At 37.0% G+C, this 18500-nt stretch overlaps 1 protein-coding gene across 1 annotated transcript in view; it reads left to right on the forward strand.

Moving 5' to 3' along the window:
* PRTG (protogenin) overlaps positions 1 to 18500 on the forward strand; it is a 120067-nt gene that overhangs the window by 40450 nt on the left and 61117 nt on the right. The window contains exon 3 of the mRNA XM_041744507.1: positions 17361 to 17505. Coding sequence (XP_041600441.1) covers positions 17361 to 17505 — 145 coding nt within the window. The remainder of the gene's footprint in view (positions 1 to 17360; positions 17506 to 18500) is intronic.

An 18500-nucleotide genomic window follows, 5' to 3' on the forward strand; every position in this document is an offset into this window, starting at 1 on the left:
AACATGTAGACAAGTAGACTAGCATAATAAATACTTAACCATTATCTTTAAAAAATAATTGTAACCATTTTGACATATCTAATTCATAAATTTAGAGTATTTCAAAACAAATTATGGACATCATGACATTTTACCCCTAAATACTTCAATATTCATCCCTGAAAAGTCAGAATATTTCCTAAAATTCACAATTTCATGATCATATTATAGAAAAATAGCAGTTATTCCTTAATAACATTTAATTTTTAGGTAATATTCAAGTTTTTTCAATTGTCCCAAACCAGTCCGTTAGAGCTAGTCTGTTCAAACTAGGAAATGCACTTACTCATATATCACAAGTCCAGTTTTTAACATAAATGTATTTGTGGATATCTTTGTAGATTTTGTAACCTTTCTTATATAGGCTTTTGTGTAAACATAAGTTTTCATTTCTATTGAGTAAATATCTAAAAAATGGGAATGCTTTAAGTGCTTATGATAAGTGTGATAAGTGTTTAACTTTCAAGAAACTGCCATTTTCCAGAGTGACTACCAATTTGCATTCCCACCAGCAGTGTATGAGGATGCCAGGTATTCCACATCCTCAACAGGACTTGGTATTGTCAGTGGTTTTGTGTTTTGTTTTGTTTTGTTTTGTTTTTGGAGCCATTCTAATAGGTGTGTAGTAGTATATCATTGTGGTTTTAATTTGTACTTCCCTATTACTATAACTAATGAGGTTGATCATCTTTTTTTTTTTAATAAATGAGGCTGATCATCTTTTGTTTAGTTGCTAGTCATGCATCTTCTTTGGTAAAGTATCTGTTCACATCTTTTGCCCCCTTTTTAACTGTGTATTTCCTAATTACTGAATTTTGAGAATTCTTTATGTATTCTGGATACTAATACTTTGTCAGATATGTGATGTGCAAATTTTATGTCCCAGTTTATGGCTTGTCTTTTCATTCTTTTAACAGTTTTTTTTTTTTTTTTAAGAGCAGAAGTTGTTTTGTTTTGTTTTGATGAGATCTAGTTGATAAGTTTTTTCCTTTCATGGATTGCACTTCTGGTGTCCTAAGAACACTTTGCCTAACCCAGATCACAGAGATATTTTTTATGTTTATCTCAAAAAGTTTTATTGTTTAATGTTTCATCTTGAGGTCTGTGACCCATTTGGAGTTAATTTTTGTTTGTTTATTTGAGGGCAGGAGAAAGAAAGTGGGGGAGGGGCAAAGGGAGAGAATCTTTGAACAGACTTTGGCTGAGCACAGACCAGCCACAGGGCTGGATCTCCTAACCCATGAGATCATGACCTGAGCTTAAATCAAGAGTCAGGTGCTTAACCAACTGAGTGACCCAGACACCCCTTGAGTTAGTTTTTACATAAGGTATAAAATATAGGTGAAGATTAATTTCTTGTATATGGGGGTTCAGTGGTTCAAGCACTGTTTATTGAAAAGATCATCCTTTCTCTTGAATTTCTCTTGCGTCTTTGTAAAAAATGAGTTGACATATTTGTTTTGGTTTATTTTTGTACTCTTTCTTCTGTTCCACTGATCTATGACTCTGTCCTTTTGCCAGTTTTGCCATAGTTCCTTGATTACTATAGCTTTATCATAATTCTTGAAACTATGTTTTTAAATAAAGTAGAGGAAACCCTACAGTTTGGGTTCCTTTTTTTCAAAATTGGGACGCCTGGGTGGCTCAGCGGTTGAGCATCTGCCTTCAGCTTAGGGTGTGATCCCAGGATCCGGGATCGAGTCCCATATTGGGCTCCCTGCATGGAGCCTGCATCTCCCTCTGCCTGTGTCTCTGCCTCTCTCTCTCTCTTTGTCTCTCATGAATAAATAAATAAACCTTTAAAAAAAAACCAAAAAAACAAAAACAAAATTGTTTTAGCTATTCTAGTTCCTTTACCTTTCCATTAAGATTTTATAATAGGATGTAGCTTTTTATTCTACATGTAAGGACAGGTGTGGCCTGGGAAAATTTCCTGTCTTTAGTCAATGCCACTTCTTTTTTTCATATATTTTGTACCCAACCTTCTTAACATCTGCTGGCTACTTAATATATTTATGCCACTTTCAGGCTTAATAGTTCCCTGCTCCAGACTTGACAAGACCCTTTAGACCAAGGATAATTTGACTGTCTGCATTCTTTTTCAGAAACATGGTATCTGCTGGCTAAATCTGGTCTAAGTCCCATCACATTCTTGTGCTTTATGATACATATGTTTATGCACAGGTCTAAGAATGTCGTTGCCTCCTTGTATACTAGACCTCAAACATACAATTTAATGATGCTGTAAATACTTAGTGTAAGAAATTTTTGACTGATTTTTAAAAAGACTGATTCATTTATTTTAAAGAAAGAGAGAGAGCAGCCGGGAGGGGCAGAGGGAGAGGGAGAGAGAGTCTTAAGCAAACTTCATGCTGAGCATGGAGCCTGATGTAGGGCTTGATCCCATGACTGTTGAGATCATGACCTGAACTGAACTGGGGAGTCGGACACTCAGCTGACTGCACCACCCAGGCACCTTTGGACTGATTTTAAGTCACTCATAGTCCAATTATAAGTCTTCTAACTTCGCACAAAGGATATTGCCATCATAACTAACTGTGAGTTAATTTCATTTTAGTAGATATTTCATGATGGGCAGTTATATCTAAAGCATTATGACTTTTTGGCCTGCTGAAATTACTAATTTCTGGCTTTTTAGCTCCTTGTATGTTTTAGGAGACAGATGTCAACTTAATCATACTTGTTCTTTTGTGTGTATATGCATTGGAAGGTGTACCAAAAAGTGGAACAGTAGGGAGAGTCTACTAAAAGAGTCCTCTGTTTAATAATTAAGCCTCAGCCTTAGTAAGTTTGCCATTGAAAATTATGGATAGCTTGGAACATATCATTAGATTAAGATCATCAATGTTGGGTCTTTTTAAAAGGCTACAGCGGCTATAGCTGGACCAGTAATTTCTTTTAGCTCCATGAATCCTACATTTTCAGGTTCAAAGATGGATCAGGGCATACTGAACTGTGCATCTGGAAGGGTTCTTTAGAAGTGGAAAGTATGACAGTGATGGCTGAGAAGAACACTACGATTTTTTTCTTTTTTAAAAATCAGCCTTATTGATATATAGTACACATATTCAATTCACCCACTTCAAGTATATAGTGAAAAAATATTTTTATATTCATTTGGGGCAGCCATCACCACAGTCTGATTTGGGGACACGTTCATATTCCCTAAGAGAAAGCTGGGTTGCCAATAAGCAACCATGGTTGTGGGCCTGCATCTCTCTCACACCCAGCCCTAAGCAACTGGGTCCATTCTTTGCAGCTCAGCACCCATGGGGGGCAGAGTCAATGAATGAATGGAGAAGAGCACTACCATTGTGAGTATGAGGACAGAGAGAGCTTACTTGTGACAGGTCATACAGCTCATTTATGACAGAGCTTGGAAAAAACACAGGTCCCTGACCTTAGTTCAGCCCTGTTTCTCAATTTGCTTTGCTTTCTGCCTCATAGCTAAGGTCCGTTCATACCCCCAGGTGTAGGACATATAAAACACTCACGCCTATAATCTTACTCCCTACTCAAAAGAACCTGTAAGGTAGATGGCACTACCTCAGAGGAGGTTCTGATCTATGTGTGGTGTTTAAAAATCATTTAAAAATTTTTATTTAGGAATCCCTGGGTGGCTCAGCAGTGCCTGCCTTTGGCCCAGGGCGTGATCCTGGAGTCCCAGGATCGAGTCCCACGTCGGGCTCCCGGCATGGAGCCTGCTTCTCCTTCTGCCTGTGTCTCTGCCCCTCTCTCTCTCTTTCTATGTCTATCATGAATAAATAAATAAAATCTTTAAAAAAATTTTTTTTAATTTAAATTTAATTAATTAACATATAACATATTATTGGTTTCAGAGGTAGAGGTCATTTGATATATCCATCTTATATAATACTCAGTGCTTATTACATCATGTGCCCTCTTTAATACCCATGACCCAGTTAGTCTGTCTCCTCTACCTCTCCTCCAGTGACCCTCACTTTGTTTTCTATGATTAAGAGTCTCTTATGGTTTGTCTCCCTCTGATTTCATCTTGTTTTATTTTTTCCTCTCTTCCCCTTGACCCTCTCTTTTGTTTCTTAAATTCCATATATAAGTGAGATCATATGATAATTATCTTCTCTGATTGACTTTATTTCACTTAGTATAATATCTTAGTATAATATCTTAGTATAAGTTCCATCCATGTTGTTGCAAATGGCAAGATTTCTTTCTTTCTTTTTTTTATTTTTGGATGGCTGTGTATAGTCCATTGTGTGTGTGTGTGTGTGTGTGTGTGTGTGTGTGTGTGTGTGTATACCACATCTTCTTCATCCATTCACCTGTCAGTGGACATCTGGGCTCTTTGTGTAGTTTGGCTATTGTGGACATTGTGGCTATAAACATTGGGGTGCAGGTGCTCCTTCAGATCACTATGTTTGTATCTTTGGGGTAAATACCCAGTGGTGCAATTGTTGGGTCATAGGGTAGCTGTATTTTCAACTTCTTGAGGAACCTCCATACTATTTTTCTAGAGTGGCTGTACCACGTTGCATTCCCAACAATAGTGTGAGAAGGTTCTATGTGTGTTAAAGGTAGTGAGAAAGTGAGCCAAGACCACAACTTAGAGCTCCTGACTCCATGATCTCTCTTTGTACCACAACTACCTCTGTGTCAGAGATTTAACTTCCAGGAGGACAACATATACTGCTGGAATAATAGTGTGGTGGAAGGTACTTTGAGACCATGAAATTCATTCAAACTTCCACTTAATTTGGAATCTTTTACCATATTCTTTAGGGTGAAAAATAAGCAGCAACTTTTACATTAATTTTTCTGCTAACTAATGTTTATTTTTTTAAAGATTTTTATTTATTTATTCATGAGAGACAGAGAGAGAGAGAGAGAGAGAGAGAGAGAGAGAGAGGCAGAGACACAGGCAGAGGGAGAAGCAGGCTCCATGCCAATGTGGGACTTGATCCCGGGACTCCAAGATCACGGCCCAGGCTGAAGGCAGGCGCTAAACTGCTGAGCCACCCAGGGATCCCCTAACAAATGTTTATTACATATTTATAGTAGCTACCTACATACACATTCACTTATTCAATAAACCAATCAATAAAATTTCCTGCCTCAATCTTGCTTCTCTCCTAAAGTATCCTTTGCTATAACTAAAAATGTTTTTTTTAGTTCTTTTGAGCTATTTTTTTTAGTTCTTTTGAGCTACTTTTAAGTTTATCAAAGAGGTAAAATGTCTTTGCTTAATTTTTTTTTTTTTTTTTTGCATTTTTCGTAGTCCTGTGCACTAATCTTTTGCTTTACTCTGCATCAACATTGGCTGGTGCCAATCTGTTAAGCCCAGGATTGTTGTCAAGTGCTAGCTCTTCTTAGATGTCTGCTAAAAAGAGCTTTGGTTGGCCTGTTCATATTTTATTAAGAATAAAAGAAGTCATAAGAGTGAATTCTGACTCTCTAGTTGAATCATCATGAAACAGTTGTCAGTATAATTTTGTATCTTTTTTTCACTTAGCATATCACAAACTTTTTCCTGTGTATAACATAGTCATTTTAAGTGCTCTGAGTTCCATTAGTTGACGATATAATAGCATCATTAGGCATTGTTTTGGTTATACATTAAGCTTCTTTGATATTGGACTGTCAATAGCAATATATTATGAAAATGGTTGTTAACTTGCACTGTTGGAACATTTGCCACTTAGTTCTGGTCGTACTGATTCTACATTCCAAACATCTCTATTCTGTCCCCTTGTCTCTATCCCCAGTCATTTCTTCAGTCCAGGCCATACTGTTCCAGAATGTCTTCCAGAGACAAAGGAATATGGATATTTGGGAAGAGAGAGTGAGAGAGCTCAGAAAGGAAGAAACTAGTAATGAGAAAGTGATGCAAGAGAATGGGAATAATAAATGAAATAGGGGCCCAGAGATGGTTTTTAGGGATGGGATTAAGAGTGTCAGGAGAAGGCTAACCTTGGCACAGATTGGAATGGTTACTTCTTCCTCAGAACCAGGAATGAAGGGAGAGAAGCAAGGTGAAGAGGGAGAGATTTTTAGGTGGTAAGGGAGAAAATTTATGTCCAATAAAATAATAGAAATAGTTAAAAATCACTGAATGTCTTTAATGTTATGGGCACTATGCTAAGTGCTCTCATGCGTTTACCTTCTGTAATCCATAAAAAACCTTCTTAAGAACTCTATTTTACATAACAATATTTTTTTAAAGATTTTATTTATTTATTCATGAGACACACAGAGAGAGAGGCAGAGACATAGGCAGAGAGAGAAGCAGGCTCCATGCGGGGAGCCTAATGTGGGACTCGATCCTTGGACTCCAGGATCATACCCTGAGCCAAAGGCAGTCACTCAACCGCTGAGCCACCCAGGTGTCCCTACATAATGACATTTTTAAAAATAATCCCTACACCCAACAGCTCAAATTTAACAATCCCCAGATCAAGAGTAGCATGTTCTACTGACTGAGTGAGCCAGGCACCCCTACATAACCACATATATTTAAGAAGAGTAATTTGCTGAGGGTTATACAGTTGGGAGTGGTATAGCCAAAATTACCATAACTTCTCAGGGAGATGAGAGAGTTTTCTGTTGCAAATGGGAAGGAGATGGTAAGGTGGTTCAAGCAGGATATTAACTTGACTAGAAATCAGATAATAAACTGCTTATAAAATAACTATGTTATGCTTGGTATAGCTGAATAAAAAGGTTGACATCTGTCATGTGTTACATTATTTCTCTTAAGGAAGTGATTTTTTTTTTATAAAATCATTTTTTAAAAAGTACACATAGTTTCTTGCCTAGACTTAAGGATATAATAAACTTTAAATTTCTGTTTGAAACTTGTTCCTTGGCTGTTTTTTACCTCAGTAGGCAAAGCATCAGGGTGACTGAGAGTTACCTGATCAGGTTTTTATCTTAGTATGGGTAATGCCTCAGTTACCCTAATGCTTTGATTAAGTGATGAATCGGGTCTCTCTACTTCCTATTCACTTGCAAGTCAGTCTCCAAGTTTGAAGACTCAAAGTGAATTGGACCTGGAGGTAAGAACTCACAACTATGTTTCGATCAGTAGTCTAGAAAAGACAAATGCATGATTTGAAAGACCAGTGTCATAGAAATAAACTTGAAGCTGTGTGAAGGACTCTGGAATTGTACACATGGGAGGGTCTGAGATAGAAATCTCCCTGTATTCTTCATGAGCTCGCACATTTCCTCAGAGCTACTGATCAGTGACTTAGATGGAAACAGCACAGGGGCACTGGAATGTGATTAGTGGCCATGTTCCCCTGCCGTTTAGGACTCCCCAAGGAGTGGGTGGAGTCTCGGACCATCTGAGGCCTCTAGAACCCTGGCTGATCCACAGCATTAGAACCACTGGTGTAAACCCTGCAACAAGGTTGTGACTGCCTGAAGTATTTCCTGTTTCATGAAAGAATACTTTAAATTCAATTTACAAAAGAAAGTGATGTTCTTCTTAAACTACGGAATAATCTGTGAACTTCTTTTGTTTGTTTATATTTTGCTCCATCCTTTGTGAACTTAAATTGTTGAAAGGCTTTTTCATTTCAGACTGTGTTTCCATAATTTTTAGTTCGTTTTAAAATCCACATGTACGAAGTATTCTTTTTTATTCATTGCAACCTTTCTAAAGAAACATGAATGGCACATTAGTTTAATATTGTAGTCCAGCATTTCCAGTATAGAAATATACATATATGTTGCTTTCTGATCAAATAAAGATTTGGAGAACATTTTCCTCTTAGCGTCTTTGATCCTTTTTTTTTTTCTGACTATAAATCATAGAAGCAAATGATTAAGTAGACAGGTGGAAAGAAGGAAGTCACAAATAAAATAGGCACTTACATTTATTATGTTTGCAAGGTTGTTTTTGAGGATGGTGCATGTTTCTTGAGACCTTGTTTCTTACCTATTTTATAGAGCTCTGGCCTCTTAACAGCACTGCTTTAATGACTTCTTGTGGGGCTCTTGGTTTATGTTAGCACTGACTGTGGAGGGAAGAAAGAGGTCAGGTTTCACGAGGAGGCTATAGTCTTGTAAAATCATACCTAACTGGCAGAAACAAAGTCCATATTAAGGAGAAAGCCAAGATTTGCATAAGAACATAAGAGATGTTTTGCTATTTAATGCCCCCCTTAAAAAAATCAAAATTAATCCTGAAAACAATATTGTACTGTATGGTAACTTAAACTTACGTAAAAATTTAAAAAATAAAATTTAAAAAGGTGAGGAAAAATTCAAAATAGATATTTGCTGGAAAACAAGTTTAAGGCTCTGATGATAGAGATATGCATATTTGTGTGCTATTCTAAAGTTTCTAAGTTTTCATGTAAAATTCTATACAATTTTTTGTTGTTTTTGAAAAATACCTATTCAGATATTCTTTTTCTAGTAATTCTCAGATTGAGGGCACTGGCTGGGGAGACACTCAAGCATCCATAGCTCATGGTGATGTCAACCCAAAGAATGAGAAGTTTAAAGTACTAAAAAGAAGGCCAATAAAATTAAAAGTGAGAGATTTAATCACGTAGTGGAGCAACAGTAGAAAATTTATATAGACAGACTTTTCATTCCATGACCCACGTAAGCATATAAAATTTATTTTTAAATATTATTTTTTCTTGGTTATGTATATTATAGGAAAAATAGAAGTACAAAAAATGTCACACATAATTATAACACTAGAAAGCTGAACTTAATTACCTGTCTTCTTTTAATTTATCCCCTATTATTTCATCACTGAAGTATTTTATCCTCTCCAAATAATTTATCTGTATGCATGAAAAATGGAAAATTATTTGTTTCTCCCCATTTTATGTTCTTTTACATAAAGCCTACATAGTCTGGCTTGGTAGAAAAGAAGAATTTTAAATCTTAGAATACCTCTGCCTTTGTTAGGGCTGTAAAGTTTATTTTTACTGCATAATGGTCACTAACATCCTTTGTTTGCCTTTCTGCAAGTCATCATTCTGAAAGTAAAAGCAGTGATTCATAGCAGGGCATCTCATTGCTGTTACTGCCTCCAGCACCACTAGTAGGTAGGTTTGCTAGGTGATAGGCAGTGCCCGAGCACAAGCTCCTGCTATTCTGTGTGTATATGTGTACATATATGTAGATGTGTGTATCATTTAGTATTTTTACAATATCCTTATAAGATATTATCCCCTACTGAGGGATACTGAGGCCTGAGATTGAGTAACTTCTCAAGGGCACACAGCACCTGAACATGAGTCCAAAACTGTGGTTTTAACCCAGGGCTATAGATTTTAATATTTGCATTCTTTCTTTTAAAGATCTTGTTTACTTATTTGAGAGAGAGAGAGAGCACGCGCGCGCTCGCGAGTGCACCAGTGGTGGGGGATGAGCAGAGGGTGACGGAGAAGCAGACTCTGGGGGTGGGAGGAGGTAGGGAGAGGGAGAAGCAGACTCCCTGATGAACAGGGAGCCTAACATGGGGCTCGATCCCAGGACCCTGGGATTCTAGGACTCCCAATCTGAGCCCAAGGCAGACACTTAACTGACCAAGCCACTCAGGTGCCCCTAATATCTGCACTCTTAAATGCAAGGATATACTGCTGTCCTGCCCCCCTCTATCTGCCTAAATTATGTCCTGTAGTTTATTGGATTTTATTCCTGATTTTATTTAAACCAATTTAGGCTCAGGTTTTTGCCTTAGTCCTCTACTTCAATTTTCTAATACCTTAACTTCTATCATCAAGAAATGAGAGTAAGTTAAATTGGAAGAACAGTAAATACTGTGCTTCCCAAACTCATCCCAGCAGAGCCTAAGAAGTAAGAAATTCTTTTCTCTGCTAATTTTACATGTTATACATTGCTATTTTTATAGGCTGCTGTTCTAAAACCTCAAGGATGTCTTTCTTCAACTCTTAATGACAGCCTGATACTTGAACCACCTGAACCAGTGGAAAAAAAATCAAGATGGATAGATATTTGAGGTTTATATTATTAATCCCTAGCTTTTTACTTTGTAAATTTTACAGTGTCCCAGTCTTCCTTCATATGTCTGATTTCTTCTCATCCTGAGGAAATCAGAGTCTGTAATAGTGATTCACCAGTCTGTGTGAGCTCTTCTTTTGCATTTCCTGTGCAGCACCATACTGTACCCCAACCTTCCAGGTACATAGGTCAGAAACCTCAGCCTTTTGGATCCTTCCCTCTCTTTTCCTTGAACACCTCGTGGCCAAATCATGCTGTTTGGTGTACTTCATCTCTTATATGTGCCCTCCCTTCCATTCCATAATCTTCTGCATCATTTAGATCCACAACCGGTCTCTCGTCTACTGTTCTAATAGGCTTTTAAATGGTCTTCCTACCTTTAATTGTTCCCTAGGGATTTGGCTTTCTGATGATCAAATGTATGGAGCTTAGAACTAGGAGAATAATAATATAGGAATAGCTAGCATTTCCATTAGGTAAACTGTTTTTCAAATAAATGTCTTAATGTTTTAAAGATTTTGTTCATTTAATTAGCGGGAGAGAGAGAGAGCAAGTAGAGAGAGGGGCAGAGGAAGAGGGAGAGAAAGAATCTGAAGCAGACTCCACACTCAACACGGAGCCCAACATGAGGCTCAATCCCATGACCCAAGATCATGACCTGAGCCAAAATCAGGAGTTGGATGCTCAATTGACAGAACCACCCAGACACCCCTCAAATAGATTTAAATATATATATATATATTATTTCTAAATAAATATTAGACTGAGATAATATGATTCAATTTACATACATTCCAGTGTCTCTTATCTTTAATGTGTTCCTAGAGATAGAGGTATTCCTGCTTGTGATAATAGCCTTCGCTTCAGGTCCTAGTATGCAGGAGTTTAAAGGTGTTACTGTGTTTTGAAAATTTACAATTTCTAAAAAAGATTTTATTTATTCATGAGAGATACACAGAGAGAGGCAGAGACATGGGCAGAGGGAGAAGCAGGCTTCCTGCAGGGAGCCTGAGGGGGACTTGATCCCAGGACCCCAGGATCACAACTAGAGCCAAAGGTAGATGCTCAACCACTGAGCCACCCAAGCATCCTGAAATTTAGGATTTTAACACATATTCTTATCCAACTGGAAAGTCAATGCATATTAACTTGTACCAGAGCAGTAGAGTTACTTGGATGTAGAACCAGAAATTTTTATCTTCAACAGGAGCTTGGGGATCTCAAACTTTTACTCATGAGAGAATTCATACAGAGTCTCTGGAGATTGCCTGGATTTAGATCCCAGCCTCACTACTCACTAGCTAGCTGCAGAACTTTGAGTAAGGTGCTTAATTTCCTTGTGCTTCAGTTTCTTCAGTTGAAATTTGGGGTAATAATAGTTGTGTAATTTAAATAAATTGGAAAATATAATACACTTAAAGCACTGCCTGGCAATAAAATATGTTAAGCTATTGTTATTTCTATCATTATTATAACCACATTATTATGTGTTTTCATAATGCTCAGTATTTTTTCTTGAAAGCACTTGTCACAGTTTGAAGTACATGCTTGCATAGTAATTTAGTTAAATGCCTTTCTGTATCACTAGACGAAGATTCCTAAGGGTAGCACCTCTGTTAGTTTTGTTCATTATTGAATCCTTGACACCTGGAATATACTAGACACTGAATGAATATTTATTGAATGAATAAACTTAGAAGAAGTTACTTTAGCCTAAATTTTTTCAAAAGTTAATACAATTAAAATCCATTTCTGGACTGGGGAGATAGTTAATCTGGCCCATTATTTATGAATAATTGTATCACTTCAAGCCTGCCAGCATGAATAAACCACAACCTAAATGAATGATGTGATTATACAGATAATGGGATTGATATTGTGTGACTTGTGAAACTAAATGCTTGTGTCATAGTTATACCGTGTATCTCTAATAGAGATATTAAGTGTTTTTAAAATATACTTGAGTGACTTTTTAAATACTGCTTCATGTTTACCATATAAACTATTTGGAGTAATTGATGTCAAAATACTTTCTCTTTTTGCAAAAAAATAAACCTGTTTATTGAGAATGTACTCAGCCAAGAAGAATGAAAAATATGTAGTTGGCATAAAGAAAGCTATTTGTTCCTTTTGATGTAGCAAGGATATATACATTCAATTTTACTTATAATGAGGCTAAGCAGTTTAAAGACTTAGAAGGAGGGGTTGCTGAGGCACAGTGCTTTTTGACATTTAAAATCGGAATCACATTTTTTGTGAGATTATTCCTTTTTTGGTTTTAGCAGTAATGGGTTGACCTATGGAAGCCTTTGAATTAATAGACAGAAGCAGCTTGGGAGCCCTGTACAGCTATATCCAATATTTGTGTATTTTTAGAGGTTGTTTTTGAAGTGTGGAAGAAAACAAATGGGAATAAGAAGACCAGATAAGAGACTTTTATAGTGATTCCAGTGAGAGACATTGGGAGAGGAAGACAGGAGTGGACTTGACATGTGTTTAGGAGTTAAGATCAGTGGGAACAAGTGAATGAGAGTGCAGAAGAAGGAGTTAACAGTGTCTAGCTCAGGTGAGTATCTGGATAGTCATGTGACAAACAAGTAAAGACACAGGCTTGGAGGAAATAAAATGATTTCCTTTTGGATTTGTTGAGTTGGAAGTACCTTTTATAAGGTGAAGGTGCAGGTGAAGATGTGCAGTAGCACATTGGAGCCAGGAGTATGATGTTCTGGGGCTGGTGACCTAAGCTGGAGATGTATTTTAGGGCATCAACGGCAAGAGATGGATGTCATTGAAAACTGAATATGGATAAGGTAACCCAAAAAAATAATCTGGAGGGAAAAGAAAGAATCTTTGGAAGGTAGAGCAGAGGAGGAGGGAGCACCCTTGAAAAGGGAAACTGGAAGGAGGAATCAGAGAAATAGATAAGAAAGTGTGTAAGAAATGAGTGTGTAATGTCATTGACACTGTTTCAATAAGATAATAGGGGAAGAAGGCAGATGTTTGAGGTATAAAGTCAGAGAGGAAGAAAGGGAGGCAACTAGAATGAACTACTTTTTAGAAAAGTTTTAATGCCATGGGGAAGAGAGAAGGTAGATAGCTGCTAGAGGGATAACATGCCATAAAAAGAGGTCTGAAGTTTTGTTCTTGTATTTTGAGGTTTGGAGAAAATCACTTTTATCTGCTGAGGGAAGGATCTAGAAGAAGAATTTGAATATGCAGGAAAGAGAGAGAGAGAGAGAGAGAGATAACTGGCAGATACATCAGGTTCCCCGAGGTGAGGAAAGAGAATGGGGTTGGTATCCAGATGGAGGAGTTATGGACAGAAGGATGACAACTTAATTTTATTTGTTGAATCATAAATGCCTTTTTTTCTTTAGTCTCAGAGGCACTGAGGAGAGCCTCAAGGGGTATCTGGCTTGGTCTTCTTTAGGAAAAATGATTTTGCAAGCAGGTTGAATTTTCAAGAGATGAGAAAATAAAAATGCTAAATATAAAGGTATTTGGGGGATTAAAAAAATCTTTATACTTGCTTGAGACCTTGCTGAGAACCAGAGTGAGGTCAAGAAACACATTACTTGTTGGATGTGTTAACTAACTAACCTTTTTGTAATTATTTCCCTGTATATACATGTATCAAATAATCATGTTGTACACAATGTTATTTGTCATTCTCAACCCAGCAAAGCTGTGGAGGGAGGAAAGAAACTATATTAGTGATTGCTTGGGACTGGAGTTGGGTAGGGGATGGGCAAATTCGGGAATGGTAACTAGAGGATATGGAGTTTGTTTTTGGAATGATGGAAATATTCTAAAATAATTTATGAAGATGGCTGCAGACTCTGAATATACAGAAAAAACCCCATTGAATTGTACTCTTTAAATGAGTGAATTGTACAGGATATAAATTATATGCTATGTGATTATATCTCTTTTTTAAAAGATTTTATTTATTCATGAGAGATACAGAGAGAGAGGCAGAGACATAGGCAGAGGGAGAAGCAGGCTCCCTGCAGGAAGCTCGATGTGGGACTGGATCCCAGGACCCTGGGAATCACACCTTGAGTCAAAGGCAGACACTCAAACACTGAGCCACCCAGGTGCCCCATGATTATATCTCAATAGTTGTCCTTTCCCCTGTCCCTAAAAGAAATACCCTTACTGGGTCAGAGGATGTATCCATTTACCTCTTATGTCTTGGAGTTTTCTGACTCCAAAGTTCTAGTACATTTGACCCAAAAGGCAAGGTTAGTTCCCTTTTCAAAATACAAATTTTAGAGGTTTCATAGATTTATGCATCTGGCAAGGGGATGGTGAGGAGCAGGAAGCTTCTCAAAAAAAAAAAAAAGGTTCAGAAAGATGATTTTATTTAATTGGTTAGATGAAGTTTATGGTTTTAGAAAACAACACTCAGGTGCCTAAGTGGTTAGAAGGAAATTACTCAAGGCAAAAGTGATTATCTTTATTCTCAATAATTACATTTATTTTTAAAGTCATATAAAGAGCCCTCAATTACTGGTTTATTTAATCTTCATAAAAATCCTTTAATAGTGGGGGACCAGATTTTTGTCTCTAAAGATAATGCCACTGAAATATTGAGGACCATTTGAAATTTTAGCAAACAAAAAAATAATACTAAAAAACATTATTCTCCTCTTAAGATGAGAAATATTTGTACCTGAGAAACTCCCTACATTTCTAGTTACTGTGTTTAAAGACCTAATATAATTGGAGGAAAAAGTTTGTAAGTTCAACAAATGTTTTAGCACCGAGTCTCTGCCATTTACTGTCTTAAGGGATCCTGCAAAGAATATGACCCATTACTAGCCTTTAAGGAGCTCATACTGTGGAAGGGGAGGAAAAAATGTGAAGGAGTGGTTATAATTCTGTGGGATAAAAGTAGCAGTGGGGGTCTGTAGTGTACAGAATTTGTAGAGAAAGGGATCAGCCCAAAGATTGGGACAAGCAAACTAGGTGCTAAAAATAAATGATAAGATTTCACCAGGTGGACAGAGGGACCTAGGATATTTGAGAGAGAAGGATATGCTCATATAATGCTTAGGGGTGTGAAATATCATGGTATATTCCGAGAATTATAAGTAGCTCAGGGCTCATGGAACATAACTGTAAGTGATTGAGGCAAGAGAGTAATTAATTTGCAGGGACTAATTAATCAGCCACACAAATCAAATTTTATTTTTTGACTATCACTCTGGAGGTAACTTTGCTGGTAGGAGAGATACCACCTAAGAGGTGCCTACTAGACTTCAGGCAGGAGAGGATAGAGGCCTGGATCGAAGAGGGGACTATTAGGGATGGAGAGAAGTCAGAGATGAGAAAGAGGAGATAAAACATACTGAGTCAGGTGCTTGATTTATTGGGGTGATGGAAGAAGTGAGATAGATAGGGCTGAAGGAACAACTGCTTTATGAAGAAAAATTACACTATATTATATATTTTGGTCTAGAGTGGTAAAGATTGGAGAATAAGATCAGTTTCCCACTTGAAGTCTATAAATTGAATATAGGTTGGATTAGGAATGACAACCAGAACTAAAACTCACACTTTCATACATGAACAAAGTAAATAGAGGATCAATAAGAGAAATTAATGCTTCATAAATCAGGCATATCTCCTTCTGCATTAAGTCTGTTGCAGTATCATCCATCATGTAGTTTGTGGAAAACACTGTACACTTGAAAAATAAGAGTGAAAACGGCAGATGATGGTGATTGTGAAAATGGTTTTGACTTTGTTATCCACTGACGATAGCAGTTTGAGAACCACTGTTCTGGAGGAAGCAGAAATTTTTAGTTACATACACACATAAAGTATTACTCTACCCCTACTTTGTTTTTTGGAAGTAGATGCTCCTACAAATATTTTCACCATCATTCACTGGCTTTGTCCTATACCTTTAAAGTCTTATGATGTATTTACAGATTGATGAAGCTAAGTCTAAGGCAGAATGTGTCATCTTCTGTCACTTTTTACCCTTCCTAGTCTAACGAAGCATAAGTCATGTAGACCTTATTCCCTCTGCTTTTCTTTGTAACTTCTCACTTTGTTGTTAAATGGTAAAGCCGTATGAAATTTTTGAACTGGAGTCTGCGGAGGAGGAGTAAGATCATTATTGAGGCCCCTTCTTTATTCTGAAAGACAGTAGAGGGAAGGAAAACCACAGTGTTACCTAGAGTCTGGGCTCTATCAAAATATAAAAGCATGGACACTGATGACTAGCTCCTGGTGGAGGTGTGCCTAGAATGAGAAAGAAGAATTCTCTCTAGAAATATCAACACTTCAAGATTTATCTCCACTTGGGAAATACATGAGTCTAAAAATAGTCTCTTGAGTCTTCTACCTTGTTTTCATCAGGCACACACACCATTTGTCTTCATTCTCTCCTTTCTCATTCAGCTCCATCAATACCAACCTCATTTGACTCCAAACAGAGCGACATATCTGTGTCCAGGGAGAACCAAGTCTTTGTTTCCATTGAGATATCTGTAGAATCTCACCATTCTCACTGCCATCACCCAGTTCTGTCATTCCTATTTAAACAGCCTGCTGGTCTTTTGACTTAAGGCTCTCCTTTTCTCACTCTATCCTGTGTATCCATGCCTGATTGATTTCTCCCAAACATTGTTATTATCAGGACTACTATTGTCCTTTCCTCAAACATTTCAGTGATGTCTTAATTTGTGCCATAGCACAAACCTGCTTTATCTCTATTCTTTTTCTACTTTTCCATGGTCTCTTAATCTGAAATATTCTATAGTAGTTAGTCCTGGCTGTTTCCTTAAAATCCTGTGAACATAGGCTACATGTTTCTTCTGTGCTTGCTTTAACTTTATTCCCTTCACCTAGAATGTCTTCTTTTCCCCTTCTATCTAAATCCCAACTGAGTCTTTAAAACTTAATTCAAAACCAATCCCTATAAATGGTTTTTACTTGTCTAATCTATCTTTCTCAATTTCCCTCTTCTCTGAAATATGGCAGAATTTGTAGCTTGTACCACACAAAAAGGTATGTGATTACATTCCATTATTGTTTATTGTGTTAATTTATTTTCTCCAAATAGGTTCTAAATAACTTATTTAGAATTTCATCCTGAGAAAGACCAGATTCCCTGAGCTAGGCAACTGTCAGTGGTTTTTCTAAAATTATTGCCTAAATTATCTTTGTACTAGTTAAGTTGGGTTGGTTTTATGTCTGGGCTGGTGAACTTGGAGTTCAAGTCTGGTAAATAATATCTATCATGATATTATTTCCAAGTATAGTATAGTATAATAGTACCTGCACTTATTCTAAATTTGTCAAACTTTATCTTATAGCTATTTCTGCATTTGAAGTTCAACCAATTTCTACTGAGGTCCAAGAAGGTGGAGTTGCTAGATTTGCATGCAAGATTTCCTCAAACCCTCCTGCAGTCATAACATGGGAATTAAATCGGATAACTCTACCTATAACTATGGACAGGTAAATGCAGCTTTTGTCTTTGGAGATAATGCAGGAGTTTGAAGGTGTCAGGAGACTTATAGGGCGAAACACCATCATGGAGCTTATTTTCATTTACATTAGCTATTACCAACTTCTTAAAGACATTTCAAACTTAGGGAAAGAATTAGATCATCATGATGTCTCTGGCACATGGGGAATAATTTCTGTTTTTTGGTTTAGATCAAAATTCAAATACCCTATTTTACTACTTTATTGCTTTCCTCAAACATCTTTTACAACCAGAGGACCACCTGAGCACCTGCTTTGTAGACCAAGGATTTAGGAAACCAAATTAGATCTTCACTGCTGGCAATAGCAGGATTTCTCATGTGCTCTGGTAGCTGCCCACTCTCTCTCCACCTTCCACTTCAGTCTCCTCTCGGCTACACACACACACACACACACACACACACACACACACAAACACATCCCTAGTGCTCTGACAGGTTGAGGTTTAAGGATCAAGAACTTACTGGCAACTTCATAAAGTTTGATTTCTGTCCTAATAAGTAGCAGTATTCCAAAATAGGTAAAAATCATTTCAAAATGGTCAGGTACTGAGATGGAAGAAGTTATTCAAGAAAGCGTTTTTTGTTTCTCTTTTTGGGTTTTTTTTTTTAAACCCACATCTAAGTGTATTTTGGAGAATACATCTGTATTAATGTACAAGAAATTGGGATTTGGAAAAATCATACGAAGCTCTGGACCACCAGTTATATAGTTATAATGGCAAATGTAACTGTGTATAAAATTGGACTGGAAGATTTAACGAACCACCTACTGCATAGTTATGTGTGTTTTAGAGAGCTGTAGTGACCCAAATGAAAACAGTTGAATCAAGCTAATATTTTAAATGGTCTTTAATGTATTGCATATGGCACTCTAAAAAGGTTGAATATATTAATTATAGAATACATGCTAAACTAAGGTATAAAATCTACTACAAAGAAGTTAATTATCTTTCTTCTCATAAC

This window comes from Vulpes lagopus, chromosome 2, assembly GCF_018345385.1.
Source record: "Vulpes lagopus strain Blue_001 chromosome 2, ASM1834538v1, whole genome shotgun sequence".
NCBI classification, from domain to species: Eukaryota; Metazoa; Chordata; class Mammalia; order Carnivora; family Canidae; genus Vulpes; species Vulpes lagopus.